At 40.0% G+C, this 23,896-nt stretch overlaps 3 protein-coding genes across 4 annotated transcripts; all 3 read right to left on the reverse strand.

Moving 5' to 3' along the window:
• Positions 1 to 662: 662 nt before the first annotated feature.
• On the reverse strand, positions 663 to 4,110 carry LOC108428611 (e2f-associated phosphoprotein). The gene is made up of 6 exons (XM_017699714.2): positions 3,948 to 4,110; positions 2,291 to 2,475; positions 2,094 to 2,207; positions 1,886 to 2,000; positions 1,646 to 1,771; positions 663 to 1,487 (listed from the first exon to the last, which is right to left on the reverse strand). Exons 1-6 carry the CDS (start codon positions 4,013 to 4,015, stop codon positions 1,181 to 1,183), a joined length of 915 nt encoding a protein of 304 aa, XP_017555203.1. The 5' UTR covers positions 4,016 to 4,110; the 3' UTR covers positions 663 to 1,180.
• A 1,141-nt stretch (positions 4,111 to 5,251) lies between these two features.
• snx6 (sorting nexin 6) lies at positions 5,252 to 13,909 on the reverse strand. 2 transcript variants are annotated; one of them, XM_017699804.2, is made up of 14 exons: positions 13,808 to 13,909; positions 13,616 to 13,666; positions 11,980 to 12,084; positions 11,586 to 11,696; positions 10,028 to 10,149; positions 9,791 to 9,914; positions 9,489 to 9,584; positions 9,082 to 9,187; positions 8,168 to 8,234; positions 7,981 to 8,020; positions 6,898 to 6,984; positions 6,545 to 6,704; positions 6,285 to 6,370; positions 5,252 to 6,125 (listed from the first exon to the last, which is right to left on the reverse strand). In XM_017699804.2, the coding sequence occupies exons 1-14, from the start codon at positions 13,811 to 13,813 to the stop codon at positions 6,072 to 6,074; spliced, it is 1,215 nt and encodes a 404-aa protein (XP_017555293.1). In that variant the 5' UTR covers positions 13,814 to 13,909; the 3' UTR covers positions 5,252 to 6,071. The 2 variants fall into 2 exon arrangements, with proteins under 2 accessions (XP_017555293.1, XP_017555292.1); XM_017699803.2 differs by having other exon boundaries at positions 8,168 to 8,243; positions 13,808 to 13,906.
• A 6,187-nt stretch (positions 13,910 to 20,096) lies between these two features.
• Positions 20,097 to 23,329, reverse strand: cfl2 (cofilin 2 (muscle)). Its single transcript, XM_017699805.2, has 4 exons — positions 23,157 to 23,329; positions 21,531 to 21,838; positions 21,368 to 21,444; positions 20,097 to 21,194 (listed from the first exon to the last, which is right to left on the reverse strand). The coding sequence occupies exons 1-4, from the start codon at positions 23,157 to 23,159 to the stop codon at positions 21,082 to 21,084; spliced, it is 501 nt and encodes a 166-aa protein (XP_017555294.1). The 5' UTR covers positions 23,160 to 23,329; the 3' UTR covers positions 20,097 to 21,081.
• Positions 23,330 to 23,896: the final 567 nt, after the last annotated feature.

The raw sequence follows: 23,896 nt of genomic DNA on the forward strand, positions 1-23,896 counted from the left end.
TATGGGGTGTTCTCCTGGCATCCACCAGTCAGATTCATCCATCTGCCTGCCAGATAATGAAGCATGATTCATTACTCCATAGTCCATAGCTTTACATCAGCCCATGCTTGACACTGCGTATAGTAATCTTAAGCTTGTGTGCAGCAGCTTGATAACGGAAACCCAATTCACAAAGCTCCCAACACACAGTTCCTGTGTTTATGTTGCTTAAAAGAGGTGGTTTGTAACTCTGTAGTGAGTGATACAACAGAGGATAGGCAATTTTAAGGCACTATACAGCAGGCCTGCTCTATGAGTTTGCATGCGCTACAGTAGCTGAGCTATTGTTGTTCCTAGATGTTTCTATTTCAAAATAGAGCATGCAGTTGACTGGGGCAGATCTACCATGGAAGAACTTTCTCAAACTGACTTGAGGAGGGGATCCAATGACAGTTTAAATTAAAATGTCTAAATCCACCACCCAGAGGGAATGCTGTCATGTCCATTTGCTCTTTGAATCTCTGGTTTTGCTGATATGTGCAATTTTAGTAGGAAATATGCTGTGTTAAACAGGAGGTGGGTCACTCTGTTAACATGGAATTTCCTATGACTATTAATGTAAATATGAATGTAAAGTCATTGGTCACAGTACAGCTGAACAGACCCCCAAGACTCTTGACAAATACATAAACAGATACAATTTTATGATGAACCTTGGGATCTCAGTGAGGTACTGGTTATATTTTAAGATTGGACCCAGAACCCAGTATAAGGTTGCTACTAGTCCACAAATTCAGGTTCACAGTTAATTCTCGTAAGTTATCAGCCATTACAATACACTATCTTTAAAAAACAGCAATCTCAAAAAAAGATTTATTTAAATAATGCAAGTGACTAACACAGTTTGTTTGCTTATAACTATTTGTGAGATATTATTCGTATGTTTTCATTGAATGTAAGACTATATGAAAATGTCCTGCATCACTTAAAGTAAAAAAAAAAATTAAAGAAATAAACCTAAATCACTTTGTCAATCAAGAAAAATATTTTACATTAATGTCCATGAATACAGATGTCAAAAACAGATTAAATCCTTTTCTACAACATCCCCTTATTCTCACCTGTGTTTCTTAATCAAACTGTAGACAGTGATTTTAGGAATAAAGGCTGCCTGGAGTCCTGTGTCACACACATTATCTCTTCAGCTGTGGCTTGCGAGGATGTTGAAGAAATGGTAGACCTCGTCTTTATCAAATACAGCCACTTCGGTAGAACACTCTGTACACTTGACTGGATGATATATCTCTTCCTCATCCATTCCACTCAGCCTGGAATCAGTCAGACCTGCCTCTGCCTTTGTCTCTGTGGATGTGGCCACAGAGCCTTGTTGACCTTTCTTCCTGCGTCGGTTCTTCTGTTTGGCTGATTTATACTTCAGCACTTCATCCTTACTCACTGTACAGTTCATCACAAACATGGCTCGGTACTGCGTCCTATACTTCTCATGTCTATGTACAAAGACAAGAAGAATCATATAAGTAAAATCTTATATATTTGATATTTTTAAATTGTTGCAGGAAAGTAACAGCATGTTTTGATTTGACAGTGATAATATGATTAACCAAATTGGGCAGCTATTGGTGGAATAGTGCAATAATGCCTTCACCTCTGACAGTCCAGACATAGTGTGGTCATACATGCAGGACAATTGAGGACAGCATCACTGCTCGGGAGAGGGCAAGATTTGTTTCTTTTGTCTGTAGATGATGTGGCCCTTCTGTGGCTTCTGTACCTGTATCCATGCAAATGTTTATGCAGAAAACATGAGTTAATTTTAGGCTTTGTGTGTGTAAGGTAGAATTTGATTACTGTAGTAATTTTAGTTGTCCTTCAGTACAATACTCACTCTTTTCTTCTGGCATCTACCCATGCCTGATCCCGATCATCTTCATCTGGGTCATATAATAGCTCATCGTTTGTAGGTTTAAGACGCTGCTTTCTCCTCTGACTCTGGGAGACACCTGAAACAGAACATCAAACACACAATGAACACTGATGTCTCTAAGGGACAGCATGTAGCACTGTTGCATTAATGCTTTTCCTGGCATCCTTACCGGCTTGGATGTCTTCATCTGAATCTGAATCAAAGTATATGTTGTCATACTGCTGAGGGTGCGTTCTTGCCATGTTTTGTGTTGCAGCATTGCCACTGGTTTGAGAGATCTCACCTACAAGTGAAAATGACTCTCTGTAAGAGATCACAAGTCTTCCACAGATCAGACACAGCTTCTGGGAATGTTATAATAGTAACCTTGAGTTGATGGAAAGTTCCAGTTGCACTCCATGGATTTCATAGTGCTGCTCAGCTCTGCCTCCATCTCTTTCTCAAACTCATCACCACTGGATGACTCACTTTCCCCGGTCAAATACTCTCGGATGAGCTTCTTCTTCTGATCTGGAGTTCCATTAAGAAGAATGTCGAGCTCATCTTCAGAGCTAAAGGACAATACATACAAACAAAGTCAACCATACTGCTTAATTTTTTGTAATTAGTGCATCAGGACAGATGCAATCACACACACACACACACCGATCAAGCATAACATTATGACCATGATCCATGTTTCTACACTGATTATCCATTTTATCAGCTCCACTTACTATATAATTACAGACTGTAGTTCAACTGTTTCTCTTCATACTTTGTTAGCCCTCTTTTACCCCATTCTTCAGTGGTCAGGACCCCCATGGACCGTCACATAGCAGGTGCTATTTGGGGGGTGGATCATTCTCAGCACTGTAGTAACACCAACATGGTGATAGTGTTTTATGCTGGTACACGTGGATCAGACACAGCGGTGCTGCTGGAGATTTTAAACATTGTCCACTCTATTAGACACTCCTACCTTATCAGTCCACCTTGCAGATGTAAAGTCAGAGACGATAGCTCATCTGCTACTGCACAGTTTGTGTTGGTCATAATCTAGTCCTTCATCAGTGGTCACGCTGCTCACAGGACGCTGTTGGCTGGAAATTTTTGGATGGTGCAGTATTCTCAGTCCGCCAGTGACACTGAGGTGTTTTAAAACTCCAGCATCACTACTGTGTCTGATTCACTCAGGCCAGCACAACACACACTAACACATCACCATCACGTCAGTGTTACTGCAGTGCCGAGAATGATCCACCACCCAAACAGTACCTGCTCTGTGAGGGTCCATGGGGGTCCTGACCACTGAATAACAGGGTAAATGGCTGCTAACAAAGTATGCAGAGAAACAGCTGGACTACAGCCTGTAACTATAGAACTACAAAGTGTGCTTACATTCTAGCTGGAGCTGATCAAACAGACAATGAGTGTAGATACAAGGAAGCGTTCCTAATAAAGTAATCGGTTAGAGTGTGTGTGTGTGTGTGTGTGTGTGTGTGTGTGTGTGTGTGTGTGTATTCTAGCCAACTCCAGCCATATGTAAACATTCTTGAAATCAGTGGTATTAATTTCGCTGAGGTAGCAGTCTCTACATTTTTAGGAAGGCATTACACGAGAAGTTGGAACACTGCTGTGAGAATGTGGTTGCATTTAGCCACAAGAGCATTAATGTGGGCAAGTAGTGATGTTGGATGATTAGTTCTGGATCTTAAACACCACCCCGCCCATCACAAAAGTATTTAATGGTGCTTCATCACTCCAGAGGCTCTAGTTCCACTGCGCCAGAGCACAACTGGGCACGCTGACCGCAGACTCATGTGCAGCTGCTCGAGCGTGTAACTGGCATTCATTTGGCAATAATTTTCTATGGAGTCTGTACCAGCTGTGTGTGCGCTCTTATGGCAGATTCCATGTAGAACTGCTGATCTTTAAGAATCTGTACAGTTACGCTGAGTGTAGACCACAACACGTACTACAAAACCAAACGCCACAGCGAAGCCCACACTAGTTCTGTTTACAACATTACAGCACATTCTACCTGACTGCTCTCTCTTCGTCACTTGGTTCCTCAATCTCGTAGGAGTCATATTCCTCTTTTCGGTTCATTGTTTTCCTTTTATGCAGAAAAATGTTAATATAATAGAAGATTTCTTTCGCTCTGAAATCGGCGAGTATAACTGCCAGATGATGAGACGGGAGCACTGACTGATTCCGGGTTAATTATTTTCCGTCCATGCGATGCTTCAAAATAAAAGTCGTTTGAGGATACAGGTTGACTTTGTTACTCGGTAAAAAAAATATTTACCAAGGATGGTTCATAAAGTTCATGACGTTTTATGGTTGATTGCGATTTCTTTACAATCATTTTTTCCTTTTACAACCAATTTGTATTGAGTGAAGAAAACTGCTCTTTTATTATTGGCATTTTAATTTTCGTAAATGAAAAATAAAATAAAGTTCTACATTGAAAGTAAGAGGCAACTGGCCGTTTAACACAATCGGTCATCAGTCATGCGGCTTGGTTCCCTGACCTATGAACGGACCATGGCCCTGGATTCCAGTTGTAAGTCTATGACCTGAGGTGGCAGAGTCTGAGGACTTTTTTATTGTCTCATTTACTTAGTCATTTGTATATGTCCAAGATCTTTTCATTAATTTAATTTTTTACATCTGTAGTGGATTGTCTTGAGTCTTTGAGCCTCAGGCCTCGTGGTCAGAGGTATCTTGGCGCTGACCTTATCCATATTCCACCTCTAATAGGAGCATTCAAACACAGCAAGAATGCCCTTTCCTGGCCCACGGTGTTTACAGTCACAACACTTACACACATAAAATTTGGCATAAAATTAACATCAAATATCAAGCAATGGAATGTAATTTAGATTAAGAGATTAGTCCCACAACGGGGAAATGTCACCTCCACAAATCTAACCCATCCGTGCAGTGAAACACCACATACACACTGGTGAACACACACTAGGGGGGCAGTGAGCACTCTCGTCCTGAGCAGTGGGCAACCTATCCGCCGCACACGGGGAGCAGTTGGGGGATAGGTGCCTTGCTCAAGGGCAACTCAGTCACGTGTTGTCAGCTAAGGGGATCAAACCAGCAACCTTCCCGTCTCAAGGCCGGTTCCCTGACTTCCAGTCCACGACTATTGAGTAATGGTTTTCTTCATATCTCAATAAAACAGCGTTCATATGGGCAGCAGTGTTAAAAATTAATGTCCAGTTATTTTCTGGAATGTACCTGGATAGAGTATGCTTCAGAAGCCTGTTAAAAGTGAGCAGAATTTTCTTCATGCTGAGTTTTTTCCATTCACATGAAATGAATTCTATCACATAAGGTAAACAGTGTTATTTATTTTTGTCATGTTCATTACCACTTTATCATCATTTTTACTATTTAAGTCAGCATTCCTCCATCTGAATAAATGGAAGCTTTGGTCACATACTGTGAAAAAAAAACACATTCATGTACAGTGCACTTAAAAAGCCTGGGGGAAAAAAGAAATGTATTCATTTATGATTTTTACAATATCTGATTAGTCTACATATTAAGGCAAACAATGATCTGTTATTTGTCAGGAATGAAAAATGGAAACAATGTATTAATTTTGCTAAAGAGCATAATACAAAAGAAAAACTATGAGTCTGATTAAGATGATCAACAGCAATACAGTGAAAACTAATACAACATGTACAAGGCTTTGAGTGACCATACACTTTAATCATAGTAACAATCAGCTCAACTTGAACAAGACAACTGAGCAGCATCCATACAAAAGGATTACCGAAACTAAAGACTCTGGGATTACAATAAGCCAAAATAAACAAGTAAAAAGAAAACAATTAGACAGAAATTACAGGAACATAAATGTGTTCATGAAGCAATTCTCATGAAAAACGTCAATTAACAATCAGAAGTTACAAGACGCGATTAACTGAATTTGTTGGTTCTTGTGCTGTGTGGACTTGGGAAATTTTCCACAGTGGGCCGCGTCACTTTAAGGCGGCAGTGGAGGGAGTATGGTGTCTCTGGTAGTGATACATACAGATGTTTCTTGATAAACAGACCCCAGGTATGCTCTCTCCTCCAATCCTCCAAATAAAGACGGGACCAAAGCAGGGAAAGCCCTAGACAGAGAACCCTGTTCTAGGGTCTAAGTGTCCCCTTTTAGAACAGCCAGACAGCTTTGCAACAATTGTAGATTACCCTTTAAAAGAAGACCGTGAATGGTGAGTATCAGGACAATGTAGAGATTTTGTCTGATTTTCTTCCATTAATATGCTCAGTGTCATAAAACCACATTAATTGAGGTTATATTTCTGGTTTTAAACAAGTTGAAATCTTTCCAACATGGAATAAAATTTACCTTAGCATGTTTGAGTTCGAGCTCAGCTAGTTCCACCAAGTTCTTTCTGAACGCTGCTACTCTTCTTGTTTTGAAATCTATCAGTTCTGTTTTGGTTGGGGGGAAAAGTACACACATAAGCAGCTTCATAATTAATGCAAACATTCCTTCTTTACATTATAATCTATAGAAATTTGTAAATGTATGTATGTAAATTTCACGAAAAATAAACAAAACTGTGAAGAAGAAGAAAAAAAAAAAAAAAAAAAATCAACAAATACCTTGTTTAGCTGATTCTGAGATTTTCTCAAACTTCTGACAGCACACCTGCTGGGTGGTTTCTGCTTGAAGGACGTCTTTGTTTTTAGCCCTGGCTTTGTCCAGAGCTTTGTTGGCATTCTCATAATCAACTAATGCCCTTCCTCGTCTGTACAGAAGGTCCTGAAAGGCAGCGAAGGACAGACCAAATGGACTCAACTCTGCTGCTCAAACACAAAACTAACTCTTGACCACACATGAAATGCTGAGCCTGTTATCACACATGCTGTAATCTAATAGAGTAAACAATCATGAAAGCAGCATCTGTAATGGCTTGCTATGTGATATGAGGGATGGTAAGGGTCAGACAGCACACCTTGGCAGCTTGCGACTCCCTGAGGTAATACTTCAACAAGTCAGCAAGTTTTAGGTCCTCGTCAGCGGCAACTCGTGCTTCAATTTTCTGCGCAGGAAACATACAGACGGCATGAGATTAACTGACATGAAGGGAGCAGATGACCTTATGATCCTTGACACATTGTGCTCAATTACTATGGCCTTGTGTTGTTGTAAAACTGCTGACGTTCACTGCATTCAGCACCAAATTAGCTGCCTCTCTCTTCAGGGAGAGAAAAGGGCTTTAAGGCACTTCCTCATTAATAGTTGAAAGACTCTTATTCATGAGGGGCTACCTTCAGATCTCTCTTCAAACCTTCTCAAGGCTTAACTTGAAAAAATAAATTGGGCCATGGTGGTACCAGTTTGCAAACTAGCTTAACCACTAGGGAGTTAAAATAAATACAGCATTAAAAGGGGAATTCCACCATTTTTTTCAGAATTTCAGCATAATTAAATGATTAGATGTATACAAGTAATTCAGAGTGGTTTAATGTCACATTTTCCTAGCTAGAATTGTTCACAGTGCTGGTGACGAGAACCAGACATCCAAAGCTTTAAAAAGCGTTAAACAGCTCTAAAGCTACCTCTCATAAAGTTCATGACATGGTTAAGAATATACTACCTGATGTAGTGGATATTGATTCATATGGTTTTGAGCACATTTTAAAAGCCATTTATTACAGAGAGGTACATGCAAAATGTAAAAAAGTATGTTTTTTTCCAGACATTCCACTATTTTACCTTTATCAACATTACAAATAAATGATCAGAAGAGGTGCAGGAACACTAGTGGTTTTGGATAGCACGTAAATGGCTACATTTTGCATGGTTTATATAGCAACCCCTGGTTCTGATCACTACCACTGTAAAGAAATGTGTCTAAGTTTTTCTACCACTCTGAATTAATTTGTTTACACTTCACAAACCAAATTATGCAAAAAATTGCTGAATTCCCCTTTACTGTTGGAAACCATACACTAGTTCCTTTCTGTGGTTTACCAGGCCAATAGTAAAACATACATTGAAATAAAGCAGTTAAAAATGCTAGAAATTCACATACCCGTGTTTTCTCAAAAAGCTCTGACACTTTCAAGAAAAATCTGAAAAGTAAAAGAAAAAATTCATCATAAGAAACAAAAGGTATGTTTGATGAGGCTAAAACAAGATTAAAAACTGTATATACGGCAGCTGGGTCGATCCGCCAAAGCTAAAGAGGGGGTGGGTGGGGTGGAAACAGTGTTACATACTTGCACATATCTGTTGAGTCCTGGGTCCCTAAAGTGTACAGTGTTGAGGCAATTCTGTTGATGTCATCTGCAGCACCTGTAAAAGACCTTCTGTTACACCTCCACATGAAGTAAAAGATATTCAGCAAAGCGCTCAGCTCAAACTCAAGATCAATACTTATCCATGCACTGACTGACTCAAGCCATTCATTCCTTCAGTTAAAAAGCATTCACTCTGATTTTCAATTCTCCACTTCAGTGTGTCATATTTCACTGCCACAGAAAAGAATACACTTCACGCAAGACTCACACACCAAACAGGAGACAAGTGATTAAAGAGAGGACATGCTAGGTGACTGCACATACACTTGCCATAAACTGATAGTTGTCATGATGAACAGCAATAAAGTCACCAGATGTATCTAAAAAATACTGACACAGTTTTATCAGATATACAGTGTGACTCTTCTGCTCAGACATGCAGAGAAAACTCCACTTACCAGTTTCCACATTTGTAAGCAAATTAATGCAAAACAGAGTAGACGTAAAATACTGTACATAACATAACACACAATGAAACATGACACACGTGCCATTTTTGGAGAATTGACCGAGTTGCATGTTTGGTCCTCAGTTGTATCAATTTGGCCTGAGGTGAGGCATGAACTGTTGCCAAAAGACAAAATTATTTTCCATTCCAAGATTGTTTTCCATTTCCAAAAGTACCCCAATTTGCTGACAACCCCCCACCACCCCACCCTCCTTGATGTGTGGTCAAACTATACCACTTCTTAGCTGTGACAAATGAGCTCCACAAGTTAAAAATGCATGTGATATATTTTTCTGCTTATATATGTTGAAAGTGTATTATCAGCATGTAAGTGAAGAGCTTACCTTGAACAGTGACAGTTAAGAGAAGGGGAAGAGAAACTTACTTTTGTGAGACCTGATCATTCTGTCAGATTTGGCGGAGGCGTCTTTGACGCGGTTATGGTACTCTAAAAGGAATGTCTTCTCATGTTCAAAGAAGTCATCTACATCCTGTATTCAAACGGAGAGAGGGGATGAGGGCCGTTTAAGTGAAGATAAATTTATTCAGAGCAGCCCCCCCAAAATGCTTATAACCACCATCATTTTGCACCAACATATTCAATAACTTGTCCACAAAGAACTGTAAACCATGTCTATTCAAGTATAAAAAGACTATTCAGAGGCATAATTAACATTTAAAGAATCCAAAGCAGCCATTAGTAAATCATTTCCCAGAACAGTTATTTCCTCTACACCATCACTCAACCTGTGTCACATGATGGTCACATGTACCAATGCAGGGTGAGCTCACCTTCACTCCTGCCACTATTACTCCATCTGCAGACTTCACCACGTTCTTGAAGAAGTCCTCCAGTTTCTCCTTTTTGTTTTTGCCTCGTACACTCAGCTGCCAAAGCCAGAAACAAGCAATATGTCCAAGTCAGTTTACCTCGAGTCATGAGTTTTGTTCTGTTCATATTTTCAACAAAAGGTCGAAACAGGTTATATTTTTTCAGTGAATATAATGCAGCTGAACAAAGGGAACACATTTACAAGCAGAGGTGTTCTTTCAAACAACAGGATAGAAAATGTGACACAAAAAATGGCACTTACATCTTGGTTGTACTCTAAGAAAACATGAAAGTTCAAGTCTTTGCGCAGGACAGGATGGGCAGCAACACGGCAGAGAAAGACTTCATGCATTGCCACAGTCTTCTTGAAGATGGCCAAGTATTCACTGCAACACAACACACATTACTTCTAGCGCTGAAGAAACAAGTGCATATCAAAGCAACCATAAAAACAAGGTAAAAATATATACATGAAGCCACTACATCCAAAGTGACTTACGCCTCAAGTTCCTGTTTCATCTTTGTGAACTCCTCCTTGGTCATGGAGCCTTCACCCTCACCCAGCTTCTGTAGCTTCTCTCGCGAGGCATCAAAGTCTGGTCTCGGAGGAGCAGGAGGAATCTGAAATGACACTCCATCAGTCATGTAACCGTTTTGATGGTCTTTATGGTTCCAAAAACCTTTTGTCGTTTGACATTCAGAGAGTAATGCTGATAGAGCATACTAATGATATCAGTGTTCACTGTGTCAGTCTGCAAATGCATGAAGTAATCTCTCATATTGTGAAGTGACATGAATAATTCACTGCAGATGTGATGGTAGTGCAAAATGCTTTCCAGTGCCAAGAACCATGGCTGCCGAGGTCTGAAGTATATTCCAAATGAAAGGACAATAAATCTGACAGCAAGAGTTACCCATGCTGCAGAACATTAACCAGAACCCAGAAGACCGGACAGCAATTTCCCAGTGCCACCCCTAATTCATTCTTCTCCCATAAGAGCAGACCTTAGTTCTCAGAAACTGATTCAATTATAAACAATGCCATATCACTTCACTCAACTGGACTTTCAAAATGCTAAATGTCAATTTTCCTTTTACTTTGTCTTCTACCCTGCATATTACGGGTACCTTTGCAAATAAACCCTGAGTATCTAATGCAAACACTTTAAGCTAGAAGCTACTTTAAAAACTACTGAACTGTCAAATGAACTATTTTCATTGCAGCACTTAAGCATCTAAAAGTAGATGATCATACTCAAACTATTCACTCTACTACCCCTCATGAAGGAACATCATTTCATGACAGATCTGTAATAATACTGGATCAGAGTCATTCTTTTTCCCCCTCCAATATCAGAGCCAGCATTTTCTGCTGATGACAACCCAATACAGATACCTAGTATTAGTTTAGGCAGTAGAAAGCTGGGTTGTTACTGTTTGCACATAATGGCCCTGCTGCAAAAAGTTTTCACTGTGATACATGCTCTGTCACTTTACAGTGAACACTGGGCTGTGATGACTTTGGAGAAGTGGGCCAATGTCATATTACGATTTCACACTGGACTACTGCTAGGTAAATTCAGCTCTATGAAGGGGCACCATCCATCAGCTGCTGCATTAAACTTGTGTTCACCTTTTATAAATAAACTTTTTTTCTTCAGGTAAAGAGAATGTTCAAAGAGCTAAGCTTTAGTAAAACTCATTTATAAAAATAAAGCCTTATATGTTCAGTGAGACAGAGAAGTACATTTTAACACAGACCTAGACTTTTCTCTGAAACAGAACAGCAAAACATTTTGACTGACATTCGGACCACATCCATTCATAAATTGTTACATTTCTATGTAATGCTTGTCCAGGTAGATGCATTACCAATTTCTACATTTTTTAAATGTTTATGTGTTACAAATCAGCAGACATGTACATGAAAAGACTGGACATGTGCATCGGCACAAAACTCCCCACTTTGGTGGATCCCTACTAAAGATTGATTGATTGAACAACTACTATCGGCATAACCTCAGACCAGGAATGGCCTACATGGCTGCCATACTTACAATAAAACCAGCATATTCTTCATTCTCTACAAAGGAGTCATGGAGCCAGATGAATTCTTCATGCTGTCTCACGACAGAGAATTCATTCTGCTTGAAGTTGGGTAGAGTGCTCTGGAGAAGCATAAAACACATGATAAATTCTTACACATCACATTAAACACTATTCGCCTCTTAACACTTCCAACAAGACATTAAGCTGAATATTTAAATGTGACTGAGATCAACAAGACCATTCAGAACACAAGGAGAATTACAAGCTTTACTTTTCCATTATTTCTGCAGATAATATATTTTGCATATGTTTGAGGAAACTTTTTTGGCAGCAACCCTTCAGACAGTCCAGTCACAGGGACCAGAATAGAAACACACATGCTTCCAGCACTAATAGACTTACCTTCGTATGGACGGTGAACTTCACTTTGTCTCTCTCACTCAGAGCATCTGAAATGTCCACTTGTAGTGTAGCATCGGTCTGAAGGTCCACATTGACAGCCCTGGGCTGTAAACCATGTTGAATTAGACACTACAGACAGTGAAGGCTCTCATTTTCACTTTTCTCACTTTTTCACTTGCAGGCTTTAAAACTTTTTTTTTCTTTCTTTTTAAATGCAATGGCTGCGTCCTCACTGTATGTCACACAGCTGTTCCACTGCGGGATGATTCTGCTTCATTCCTGACAGTTACAGAAGGCTTACAGACTATGTATAACGATACTACAGATTTTTGTTTCCAGTGTACACAATTTTGCAGTGCTGTCTTAACAGTTTGTTTTGAACAATGGGCTTTATTGTGTGCACATGTACAGTGGCCCTAAAAAAAGTATCTGAAAATTTGAGACAAGTTCATTATGTAGAGCACAAAATGTTAGACTGAATAACGATATTTTAAACAAACCATTCCAAGACCTTTTCAAGACCGGTTTGCATCTAAATTGTCTTTGTTCATCATCCCACTGATGAACACAAACTCACTGTCACCTCTGTACAAAAAAAATGACCCAGACTTTGACATTTACACCTTTAAAGGAGCCCCATGCCATGTTCACACAGGGTCTAGTGCACTAAAATGTTTCTCTCAGTTTATTAAGTAACCTAAAGATCAACAATAAAGCATACCCGTGGTTCAATATGGGAAAATATATATCGTTATCATCATGAATTATATCACAATGTCACTGTATGCTTTTCTGACATTCTGTCACTACTTAAAAACATTTCCTAACTGCATGTTTCATTACAAAGAGTGCACAGTTGGTCCTGTTTACCGGATTTAGTGCAGCACAGCATGTAAAACTGTGTTCTATTTCATAGCTTTTGTTAATATTTTAAATATGCTGATATATAAAATTATTTTCCAACTTACCAAATATCAGAAAAAAATACAAATCACCATGTGCATCATGAGTGTCTTGTAGCACTGTGATATACATGTTGCCATACTGCCCACCTCTAAGTTTGTGTCCGAATATTTATGGGGGCCAGTGTATATCAAGTGAAGAAAACAAATGCAGATAAAAACATAACTCATGTACTAAACACTGGCAATAAATGCCTGAAAACTGAGTATCATCAACAGCCTGCCAGAGATCACTGCTATTGTCTGACCTACTGCTCAGCTAACTGGCTTCATTCTTCATTCTCTGAACTTTGTTTGCTGGCCTAAGGAGCAGCCAGGCTCGTCTGTGTACAGTGACAGAGACAGGAGGCTCGCAGATAAACAGATTAATAACCCTCTTCTGCTAACAGGTCACAGACAGCTGGCTAAACCTAATGTCAGTGGGTTAAACAGGCTAATCGTTATGCATGTTTGCGTCTCCCACAGTACCTTTATTTCCAGGCAATAGGAAGTCAACTGACTATCAGACGCTTTGCTAATAGCTTGTAGCTCTCCAGCGACATTGAACGTGACTGACACGGCTAATCTGACACAGCCGCTAGCCCATTAAACCGCATAGGACACAAAAAGACGAGAACGCTTTAACAAACAGGACGGTGCAGCAACCAGGAGACAAAAAACGAAAAAAAACTTACTCCTCTGTCCTCCTCGGAGAGGAAATCGGGACCATCGTCCAGCCCTTCTTGCTGTTAAAAGAAGAGACAGAAAAAAAGCACAACGTGCACAGCTTAGACATTAAATCGAGCATTTCCGTGTGAAAATGACATGGCTAAAAGCTCGCCCATTAAAAACCTTTAGCAGGCTACAGTAATTGTAGAAAAACCCACCATCATGGCTGCTGCGGGTGGAGTACGAATGTGGCGATGTCGTGTGACGTGAGGCAGCGGATCAAGGAGGGCGGAGCCTGCAGGAGGACTCGGCCGCTACACTCCTCACTACAGGCGGCGGTGGAGAGAGGAAGACCGCGGCGAAGGACCGGGCTAACGGCGCTGCTGGAGGAAAAGAAGCGTACGATCTCCTACACTAACCAGAGAACTGGACTTTTTGTGGTTGTACAAGAACAATTTTGAACCTAAAACAGCATGCCGTTCTGGGCTCAGTTTATATGAGTATTTCACCAGTTTTTCAGAATAATTCAGTGGTAGAGATGTAAACAGGGGAGAGTGGTTTGATATGAAATAGGTCATTGTAGAGACTGACTCTTTACAGTGGTGGTGCTGGGAATATGTCCACAGCACAAATACAGCCATTTTATTTACTATCCCAGACTACCACTAAAGTTACACGTGCCTTCTAGTTAAGCTTTTATATGCAATCTTGATGATGGTTAAATAGTCATATATCTGAAAAGAAATTAATTAAAGTAAACGGATTAAAATACATTTAAACCCAAGCTTTATCGCAAAACTATCAGAAAACAATGTGTTGAACATCAGGCAGCATATATGTCACCACTTCATGTAATAACCTTCTGTGGGGGAGCTTGTAGATGCATTAACTCACACGTTAGGTTCCTATCACCACCACTGTGAACAGTTTGGATTCAAGTTTGTCAAGAACGGAGCATTTCACACTAAAACACTCCGAATAACTTTGTTTACGCCTCACCCATCGGGCAGTTCCCATTTATGCCCGACGAAGGTTATTTTTTATAAGAAAATGTTATCCGATACCGGTACTGAAACCGGTATGACGAGATTTTTCCTTTAAAAAACTACTAAGGTTTAAAATGAGACATTTTTCAATTTAAGCACTTATTATGAGCAGCTAGAAGTAGGTTGCTATAATCAAACTACAACCCACAAGTAGAAATACACAGCGAACAACTGGACATCACACAATATGGGCGTGTGCTGTTTCAGGCTAGATTTGTTCCAGGATCCATTCCTTTTCCCCTTCGATACCTGATCCAGCATTGAAAACAATATGCCATCTCCAGTTTCTAAAATTAGTTGTTGATTTTCTTTCTAAAGTAAGATACAGGTGTGTTATTATTTCCACCTTAAGGCAGACTTGGTGAAGAACAAAACGTGTGTAATCTTATAGCCTGTCTGGGTCTAATTCACTGCTCAACACTCAGTTTAATGTTGTGGGTGTTAATGTTCATACATTATCTCGTTCCATTGCAGTTGAGCTCTTACAGGAACACAAGCTAATGTGGGCACAAAATAACATTTTATTAAACTGTTTTTATGGGTGTGGCTGTTCAAGGCCATTTTGAACCAGAAACTGTAGCTCTAAGGTCATGGAAAGGCGGTGGACGATCACTTTAGAATCTCCCTTTAAAAGCACACATTTTTGAAAAACTGAAAACAGCTCAGTTACGCAGCACTTTTTACAATTTTTTCTACAATTTACAATACAAAATGGTAAGGGCAGTAAAAATAGGGGGGTAGTCATGGGCTGGAGGTTAGGGTACTGGCCCTGTGACTGGAAGGTCGCCGGTTTGATCCCCAGTGCTGAAGTGCCCTTGAGCAAGACACGTAACCCCCAATTGCTCCCGAGGCGCCATGGATAGGGCTGCCCAGCACTCCGGGCAAATGTGCTCACTGCCCCCTAGTGTGTGTGTGGTGTTTCACCTCACAGATGGGTTAAATGCGGAGGTGGAATTTCCCTGTTTGTGGGATTAAAAAAGTATCACTTAGCTTAAACAAATAAATACAAAGACAGACCCACAAAGGGTAACACAAACTATACATCATAATCAGTATGTAAACTAAAGATACAGGGTACATACAACACTATAGATGCAGAGGGAGATACCTGTAGGTGGAAATACGCAAGGACATTTCCAAAAATACATTTACTCAGTTAACATAAATTAAATGTACAGTGTTTTTACAAAAGTTTAGATCAGTGTAGATTTTAACTGTAACAGAAAAGCTACTGAAAACTGACCAAACACTTGTTTGTGTTACTTGTAGATTGGACAGTGTTATGGAGTAAAAAGCCACACAAAATATGGATTTGCAGTATTTTTGGATTTGCAGCACAATTTTTGGTTCAATTATTGTCCAATGTGCTAAGGAGGGGGTTCTTTGGGCCAAAGTGCAGAAATATAATAAATACCCATCTACAAAGCATATTTGAGCTTCATAGACTGGTGCAGAATAGTCTTTTAAATATTTACATTTCACATAAGTCTACTACAAGTCACATAAGTTAAATTTTCTTCAAGTTAAAGGAAAAGTGAAACCATAAGCTAAGAATAAAAGAACTAATGATAAAAGAGATTTGTGGCACTTCTTTCAAAGATAAAGCTGTCCATAGCTGCGTTTTGTGTGTCTGCGATATTTGCGAATTTGAAATATCTGCGATATTTGTGTGGTAGTATTATACATTTACATCATGTAACAAAGCTTTATATTTTCCTGTGATTTTCTTTCACTGGTATTATAAGGATGTGAGAATTTCATTGGTTTATGAAATGTAAGCTATGTATCAAACGCATGGCAGGCTAGGTAGAGGGATGAATTTGCATGAAGTATCACTTATCAGACTGTACTTTCTGTGCTTACACTGTAAAATATAGTGTCTTATAAATTGTGACCTTAATCAATCAATAAATCAGTGAATCAGCTACTTTGCTTAAAAGCACTCTGCACAAATGTGCTGACTTATTTCCTTTTCCACCATCAAGTACACATGTTAAATCATTTTTACCACTTCTGCTCTCTGCAATGAAATACTGAATAGAACAGGTTTTCCTACCATTTCTATTTATCCACATGTGTAGTTGTTTCTTTCCTCTCTTTGCCTCTATTTATGTACACAGTTGACTTTAAATGTTTCAGATACATTCACAGTCTCCCAATAAGGAGTGTACCTTGGTGAGCTGCATTATTTGCATTAATAATACTTACTAATTAACAATACACTGCCTAACCCATCCATTTTGCTTGGGCAAAAAAGCATTGAGGTATTCACGTTACTGAATCAGGACGAGAAGCATTTGCAGTCTTAACCACTGGGTGGCACCTTAAGCATTAGCTTTAAGACCACACACATTTTGTGAATACAACTGTTTTACCAATAACAACACAATGCCCTTATTGACCAATACCATTTACCTGACTATTTTCACAACACTGACAGCTAGAACCCAGCTGGAAGATCACCTGCAAGAACACTATCAGTATGTATAAAACCCACTGTAGACCATTGATCAAACTACTGGTCAGATGTGGCCTTCCATATACAGAAGTGATGATGACTTAAACGTATTTCTCACATGTTAATATCTTGATGTTCTCCACTATGTATGAACAGTATGAACGGACACCTTCTGCACCAGACTGTTGCTACATGCAGTACTAGGACCAGATTGTACCAGCATGTTCACTTACCTCCTGCCATACAGTCATGTATCTGCCAGCTTTCATGGCCAGGACTCAGGCTACTCAAAGTATATTGGTTCACAGTTTAATTCTTCACTCAATTTGGAGAGATTCTACAGGTTTCTGGTCAATCTAGATGTTCACTCAGACACGTTAGCTTAAAAGGGGTGATTCCAGACTGTAAGCAAAGTATTGGTCATAGTTTATAGGCTGGAGGATTAGCTCTGCTCAGAGCATTATGATCACATGACTATTAAAGAATAGAAAACATACAATAATGAAACATAAATAACATTGTATTTAAGCAGTTATTAACACAGAGTGACTAATATGGGCACTAAATGCAATAAGTCAATATTCATACAACCTTTAATGCTGGATTGACATGATTCAATGAACATCATAAACAACAAAACAACATCAAGATCAACTAAACATCATCCCATCTGTCACTCCCTCTAATAACACATTGAGTAACTTTGTCCTGAGGTTTAATCTTGTGACCCTTGTGCCTGCAATAACACGTCCATATTCTCTGCACAGGTCATGTTTCTCTGCAAATAGCCTAAACATTATCACATGTTACTTATGCATAGAATGAGGGATTAAAACAGTGACTTTCAGCTGGTGGAGCTGTCTCCTGTGACCTGCTTAATAATGCACTAGAAAGCAATAACAGCTACTTAAAATAGGCTGTGCTGTGCCACCACTCAATGAATTGGGAAATTTGTTATCTCTCATGTCTTTAGTTGCCACCATCCAGGCAGTAAAACTCACCAGACACTGTTTAAATTAGATGGAATTTCAGGAATTGGTTGACAGTATTTGTGCTCCAGTCCTCACATGACTAGCATTCTAGTTCACTTTGCAATGGCGGCAAGCAATCACCAACCAGTGCTCATGCCACATTCCCTTTCAGAGCTCAGAATCTTGTCGAGAGCATGGAGAGGTCACTTGTTTATTTGCAGCTTGCTTGTCCAGACACAGAGATTCAGAGGCTAACATAAAAGGCCCTTTGTTTCAGTCATCAGTGTACATAAAGGCCCTGACCAACCGAATTGATGTTTCACATGTTTTCAGGCCACATCAGCTGTGTTCAAAAATGAAATAACATTTAATCTTTATAATCTGCAGACCACATGTGATTATTGTAAGCACAAATGTATGTTAGCTTAAAATAAGCTTTGAAATGTTTTATTGCTTCATTAACAGCACAATTTTTGGTTATTGTCCAACAAGCCATGACAGCTAAGGGCATTGGGTCAAAGTGAAAAAATATAATGGATACTCATCTACATAGCATATTTAAGCTTCATAGACTGGTGCAGAATAGTCCTTTAAATATTTACATTTCACATAAGTCTTTTAAATTTTCTTCAAGTTAAAGGAAAAGTGAAACCATAAGCTAAGAATAAAAGAACTAATGATAAAAGAGATTTGTGGCACTTCTTTCAAAGATAAAGCTGTCCATAGCTGCGCTTCGACCAAGCCCAGCAATATGTTATTGCCTGCCTTGAGGGTTTGGACAGTTTCATAACCACTACTAGAAAGTTCCTCATCACTGGACACCAATAGTGACTATCTTTGAAAAACAGAATAGAATAAACTTTCCTCTAGGCAGCTTTTTAAAGATTCTTCTAACGTAATACAGTGCTGACACAATCCACTTGTCTTCTTTTCAAAATGAGTTAGTATGAGTGACCCTGGCCCTGATATTTAGTTATAAAGCAGAGCAATATTGCTTTAAATGCGCCACTTCGTTTGCTGCCCACATTCTCCAGTGCGAAAAACACTTTTTGTAAGTACTACACAGGCTGCTCAACGAGGCTTCCCTTTCACAGCTCTTTGGAGGCATGTTCAGTTTTGCCATTTGTGGACAACGATGACAAGACACAAAAGCATGTTGGCCATAAATAGCACCGAGCAGCAGAGGATTGCTCGCTGCCGGCGGATCAAATTCTCCAAAGGGAGAAGCAGCCTCTGGCCTCAAGCCCAGTTCCACTGGAAGACACACACACCACTCTGGCAGAAACTTTTGGACCATATGAAGGTGGGCGGGTGGTCCATTAAAGCTTTCGAAACATCAGGAAAGAGACCGCCCCAGGTCAGAACATGTCACGTCTGGCAACATGAATGAGGGCAAGTAGGACATGAAACCTCACAAAAAAGGTTGAAAGCTGAAAGTGCTCCCAAGAAAGCATGTCCAAGTGGATAAAACAGTTTTAGTGGCTATCTGATTTAAGCCTATATAGCAATTGTTAAATATGGTATTTTTTATAAACAATGGCTGAGGCTGAATTTCTGCAACAGCTGAGTATTTCACAGAAGTTACACCAAAAATTGTACAGCATGTACAGCACTGTGTAAATTATACCTGAGAAAATATTTAAAATGGGACCTAACTGGGCACTAAATGATTATTTGTTCAGAAAATAACACAAATAACAAGAAGTAGTGATTTTGGAGTTACGGTGTGTCTTTAACCACTTCCAAACCTCCTCGAGACAGCCTAGTACTATTAGTAGTTATAATCCAATAACTAGTTTAGTTCATCTATTTTAGTTAGTTAAATTATGTGTGCTGGTCATGGAATTTAACAAATTCATGTGATAACTGGGGACATCAAAGATCTGGAACCAAACTTTGTTCTTCAAACTAGCTCACAAAATATGAACTACTTTTTTGGAAATTGTTATTTTTCTAAAAACAGTCTAAAGGTTATGAGGTGTTTTTACAAGCACAAACACTTATTGTCCACAAAAGTGGCTTGAATAACGTGTTGATGCGCCTACAGTGTTTTATTTACTTTGAGTCTGAAATCAGATGGTATGTCACATAACAACAGAATCTGCCTCAGTGAAGAGGTGAACCATGCAAACCAGCCCAAAGAAACATGTCCATGTGGTATGCCACAAGGTTTTATTGCAAAGTGGCAACTCCACTGATCTCAAAAACAATGTTCCATTTAAGGCTGCAACTGCAGATATTGCCATCTTTACAGATATTTTGCATTCTTTTTAGTGATTAAAAAAACAATAACCAAGCAGCACCCCTTCTTCTTATTCAGTGGTGTACTGTACATTCGAATGAAAGTAAGGCTGCAACGGAACAGTTAATATTTATCTGTCTTTGTCCATATGTATTAACAGGAATGAAAGGTGTGGTAACTTCAATCCGGTGACAAACACAGAAATTCCACAGTCCCCTTAACAGTTTTGTCTCAACATGTAGTGTATAAACAAAAAAGTGCTTTCAAATCTGCATAGTATTAAATGTGTTTGCCATGTCAAATGAGTCAGATTAGGTAGAACAGTTCAAATAAATAGTTAAAAACTCAGAGTGCAAAGTGCTTGCTATTGGTTAATGCATCCTTGCGAAGCATTAACAGAAAGCATTCTCGCATGTCTATTACAGTAGAAGATTGCTGTAGTATCTCTGTATATCAAAAAAGATAAACATTTGTGCGGCAAGTACTGATACTGTGCGATACTGATGATTTCCAATGTTGTTTGGCAAAACACTCTATGAGAGAACTTTCTTGGGGATGTAAAAAAAAAAAAAAAACTACCAGAATTTGAAAAAGTCAGCTGGCAATAAACTGGTAGATTCTTTGTATATCTTTACAAGATCTCCTTCATATGAAAAGAAAAGGAAAAAACAGCCAAAAAAACAGAGAACCTAAACTATTCCTTCGGGGTCAAAAGATAGATACAGCTGCTAAGATAGAAAGCGTGTGGAATCCAGATGGCACGTGTCTTTTCTGTTTACAATGGTCGCCCTTCCAAAGATACAACCACATTGCCTCCCAATTTCTCTGCCAGGGTTGAGCGGTCCTGAATGTCATCTAAACCGTTGACTTGCCACTCATGTTTGATACCTGGAAAAGAGTGACGCACATCGTGAGAATATATTACAATATCAGCCTGCCTGCACAAAAACATCTGAACCACTTTAAAATAATCAGAAATGTAAATTCCTCTCCTGAACTCAGGTTAGTATGACACAGCACTTCTAATGCTTGGGTAAATTTAAGAACAAAGCAGAACTTACCTGTAAACTTCTTTTTAATGGCATCTTTAGAGCTAGCATAAATCATCTTGCTTTTTAATGGCGCTCCCTCAGGGGCCCTGAGTGACAAGGATAGTGACTTTAAGCTCACGCCTAAAAAGCATCATTGGTATAAAGTATAAATGCTTACACAGAGGCCACATACCAAAATATAAATACCAAGTCTTCTTTCTTAGACTCTTTTGTTTCATAAGTGGCATCATACAAGCCATATCTGCAGTCGTTAAGAGGTAGGAGCTTTACAAAGCAGGCATAGGGATCATCCACAGTCTCTCCAATATCGCCAACCAGGATTTGCTTGCCTTCCTCCACGATAATCTTCTTCTTGTCTTCACTGAGACAGAACAGCACTGCCTTTTTGCGTTTTTTTACCTCGTCCGAGGTTGAGGACTTGCGCACTTTCATGTCGTTGAAGACTTTGATGACTTCATCATTCACTGTAACTCCCGAAGCCTGAGGAGGAGAGACAGTGAGACTACCTTAGTGAGGAAGACACAACCGAAAGCCAGGCTAAGGGTAGGTTATGGAAACAATGGTGCTTAATTATGTATCCTTCATAATGTACAACATGTACAGAGCCCAAAGACATAATGAATAGACCAACATAGCTAAGATGACAGGTACTAACCAGTTATATCAATCACTTTCCACTTGTTGTGTCAACAGCAATGACAAAGCCAACCTAATGACTCACTACATTTTCTAGGCGTCCTGAATACAGTCGTTTCTCTACAGACAGCAACCTCCTGTTTATTGAAAGGGTAACTCCAGCTATTAAAAAATCTATATAATTACATGTTAAATATGTGAACAAAGTCAATCAGAGTTATTTCATATAAAATGCTATGTTCTAGAAAAACCTGCCGATACAGAACTATTCACAGTGGTGGTGATAGGAACCAGACGTCTGAAGCGTTCACTCCCTCTAAAAGCTCTTTCACAGAGCGCTATTACATGTAATGGTTAGACATACTGAAGTCCGTGATAGTTTTGGCATTCCATATATTTTAATCCACTCATTGCTGAGGGGTATATATAGGGCATTGAAGAGTATTTCTTTCTCCGTATAAACCTTTTAAATCAGTGAACTAGCTGGAGTGAGTTAGCCCCCAGTTCCAGTGCCGTAGAGCCACGCGCCGCTCAGGTAGCTAGCAGTGCTCAGAGTTAGCTCGCTGCTAAAGGCAGCTGTCGGTCTGTCTGTAGGGCCACCTAAATCCTATTGAGTCATGGCTACAAATACCCGTCTTCAGCTCTAATGGTAACTGATTTTACACGCCATGAGGACGTTCACATCCCTCACTCCGGGCGAAACCCTGCTCTGGCACTGAGCTGGAGTTCAGCGCGGCCAAAGAGCCGACAATCCGCACATCCTGCCGCACGGTAACCGTTTACCGGCCCCGGTAACGTTAGAGAAGAAAAGTTAGTTAGCGAGCAGGCTAGATTAAAGGTGATTAGCGTTATAAACTATCGGCTAAAATTAGGTTAAAATGGCCGCCTAGGGTTCAAGGCCCTGGCCATAGCTATCCCAAACTGGAACTGATTTAATTAGCTATCGGCCACGAACGAGATTAGTCCACAAAATCATACACCGGCACCGGCGATCGGCGAAAAGGCGTCGTTAGTTATTAAAACAACGGCTCGCCCAATTACATTCCTGTGACTGGCTACTCAGAGTTAACCTACAAAAGTTAACTGCTCAAGAGTTGTTAAAATAACGTCCTGAGCGCCACACACACAGATCAGGCGTGTACGGGGAAGAATGCAGACTCACCATGTTGTCCGACGGTAGTTTGAAATTGAATGTGCGAGTATTTTCTTGGTAGTTCTATCAGGGGAATGTGAACAGCGGAGCGAGGGAGAGGGAGAGAGAGAGAGAAGGGAGGGAGGGGGAGCAGGAGCGTGGCAGCACTGCACAGTCGCAGTGAGGGAATCTGCAGTGCAGCCGGCGAGCGGGTACAGGCGGGCAGAAAGGCGCTCTGCAGAGCAGCCGGGCATGCAGTGATAGGTCTGATGGACCAGGTGAGACGGGCGGCAGCTCCTCACTACATCCAGGTGAGCACTTCAGAATCAACCAGGTGAGCAGTGAAAGGGCTCTGCACTGTAACCTGTTAAGGGGTTACAAACGCTGCAGTGCACCAGGTGAACTTGAAAGGTGAGACACTGCACTGCAAATAGATGAACAGTGATAAGCACTGCACAGCAGCCAAGTAAGCAGTGACAGGTTCTTCACTCCAACCATGAGTGGGTACAGGTTCTGCACCGTGACCAGGTAAGCAGTGACCGGTTCCACACTGCAATGGGGAAAAGTGACAAATTCTGTACTGTAACCATGTTAGAGAGTACAGGTTCATCCCTGTAATGAGGTAAGCGGTTGTGTCACTACCGGTTCTGTACTGTAACCAGACTAGCAGTGAAATGTTCTGTACTGATGAGAGGGTACAAGTCCCTCACTGTAATGAGGTAATCAATGGAGTCGGTACAGGTTTTGCATTGTTACCACATGAGAGGGTA

Source organism: Pygocentrus nattereri, chromosome 10 (assembly GCF_015220715.1).
Source record: "Pygocentrus nattereri isolate fPygNat1 chromosome 10, fPygNat1.pri, whole genome shotgun sequence".
NCBI lineage: Eukaryota > Metazoa > Chordata > Actinopteri > Characiformes > Serrasalmidae > Pygocentrus > Pygocentrus nattereri.

Coding starts and splice junctions, on each gene's coding strand:
- LOC108428611 (XM_017699714.2), bottom strand. CDS start 4,015: ATGAACCGAAAAGAGGAATATGACTCCTACGAGATTGAGGAACCAAGT. Junction 2,476..3,947: donor GACGAAGAGAGAGCAGTCAG/GTAGAATGTGCT, acceptor ATTGTCCTTTAG/CTCTGAAGATGAGCTCGACA. Junction 1,772..1,885: donor GTAGATGCCAGAAGAAAAGA/GTGAGTATTGTA, acceptor GCATGGATACAG/GTACAGAAGCCACAGAAGGG.
- snx6 (XM_017699803.2), bottom strand. Junction 8,244..9,081: donor AATGATCAGGTCTCACAAAA/GTAAGTTTCTCT, acceptor GGTCTTTTACAG/GTGCTGCAGATGACATCAAC. Junction 6,985..7,980: donor AGCTTTTTGAGAAAACACGG/GTATGTGAATTT, acceptor TTTCCTGCGCAG/AAAATTGAAGCACGAGTTGC.
- cfl2 (XM_017699805.2), bottom strand. Junction 21,445..21,530: donor GACTTGGTATTTATATTTTG/GTATGTGGCCTC, acceptor CTTGTCACTCAG/GGCCCCTGAGGGAGCGCCAT. Junction 21,195..21,367: donor CATTAAAAAGAAGTTTACAG/GTAAGTTCTGCT, acceptor ACTCTTTTCCAG/GTATCAAACATGAGTGGCAA.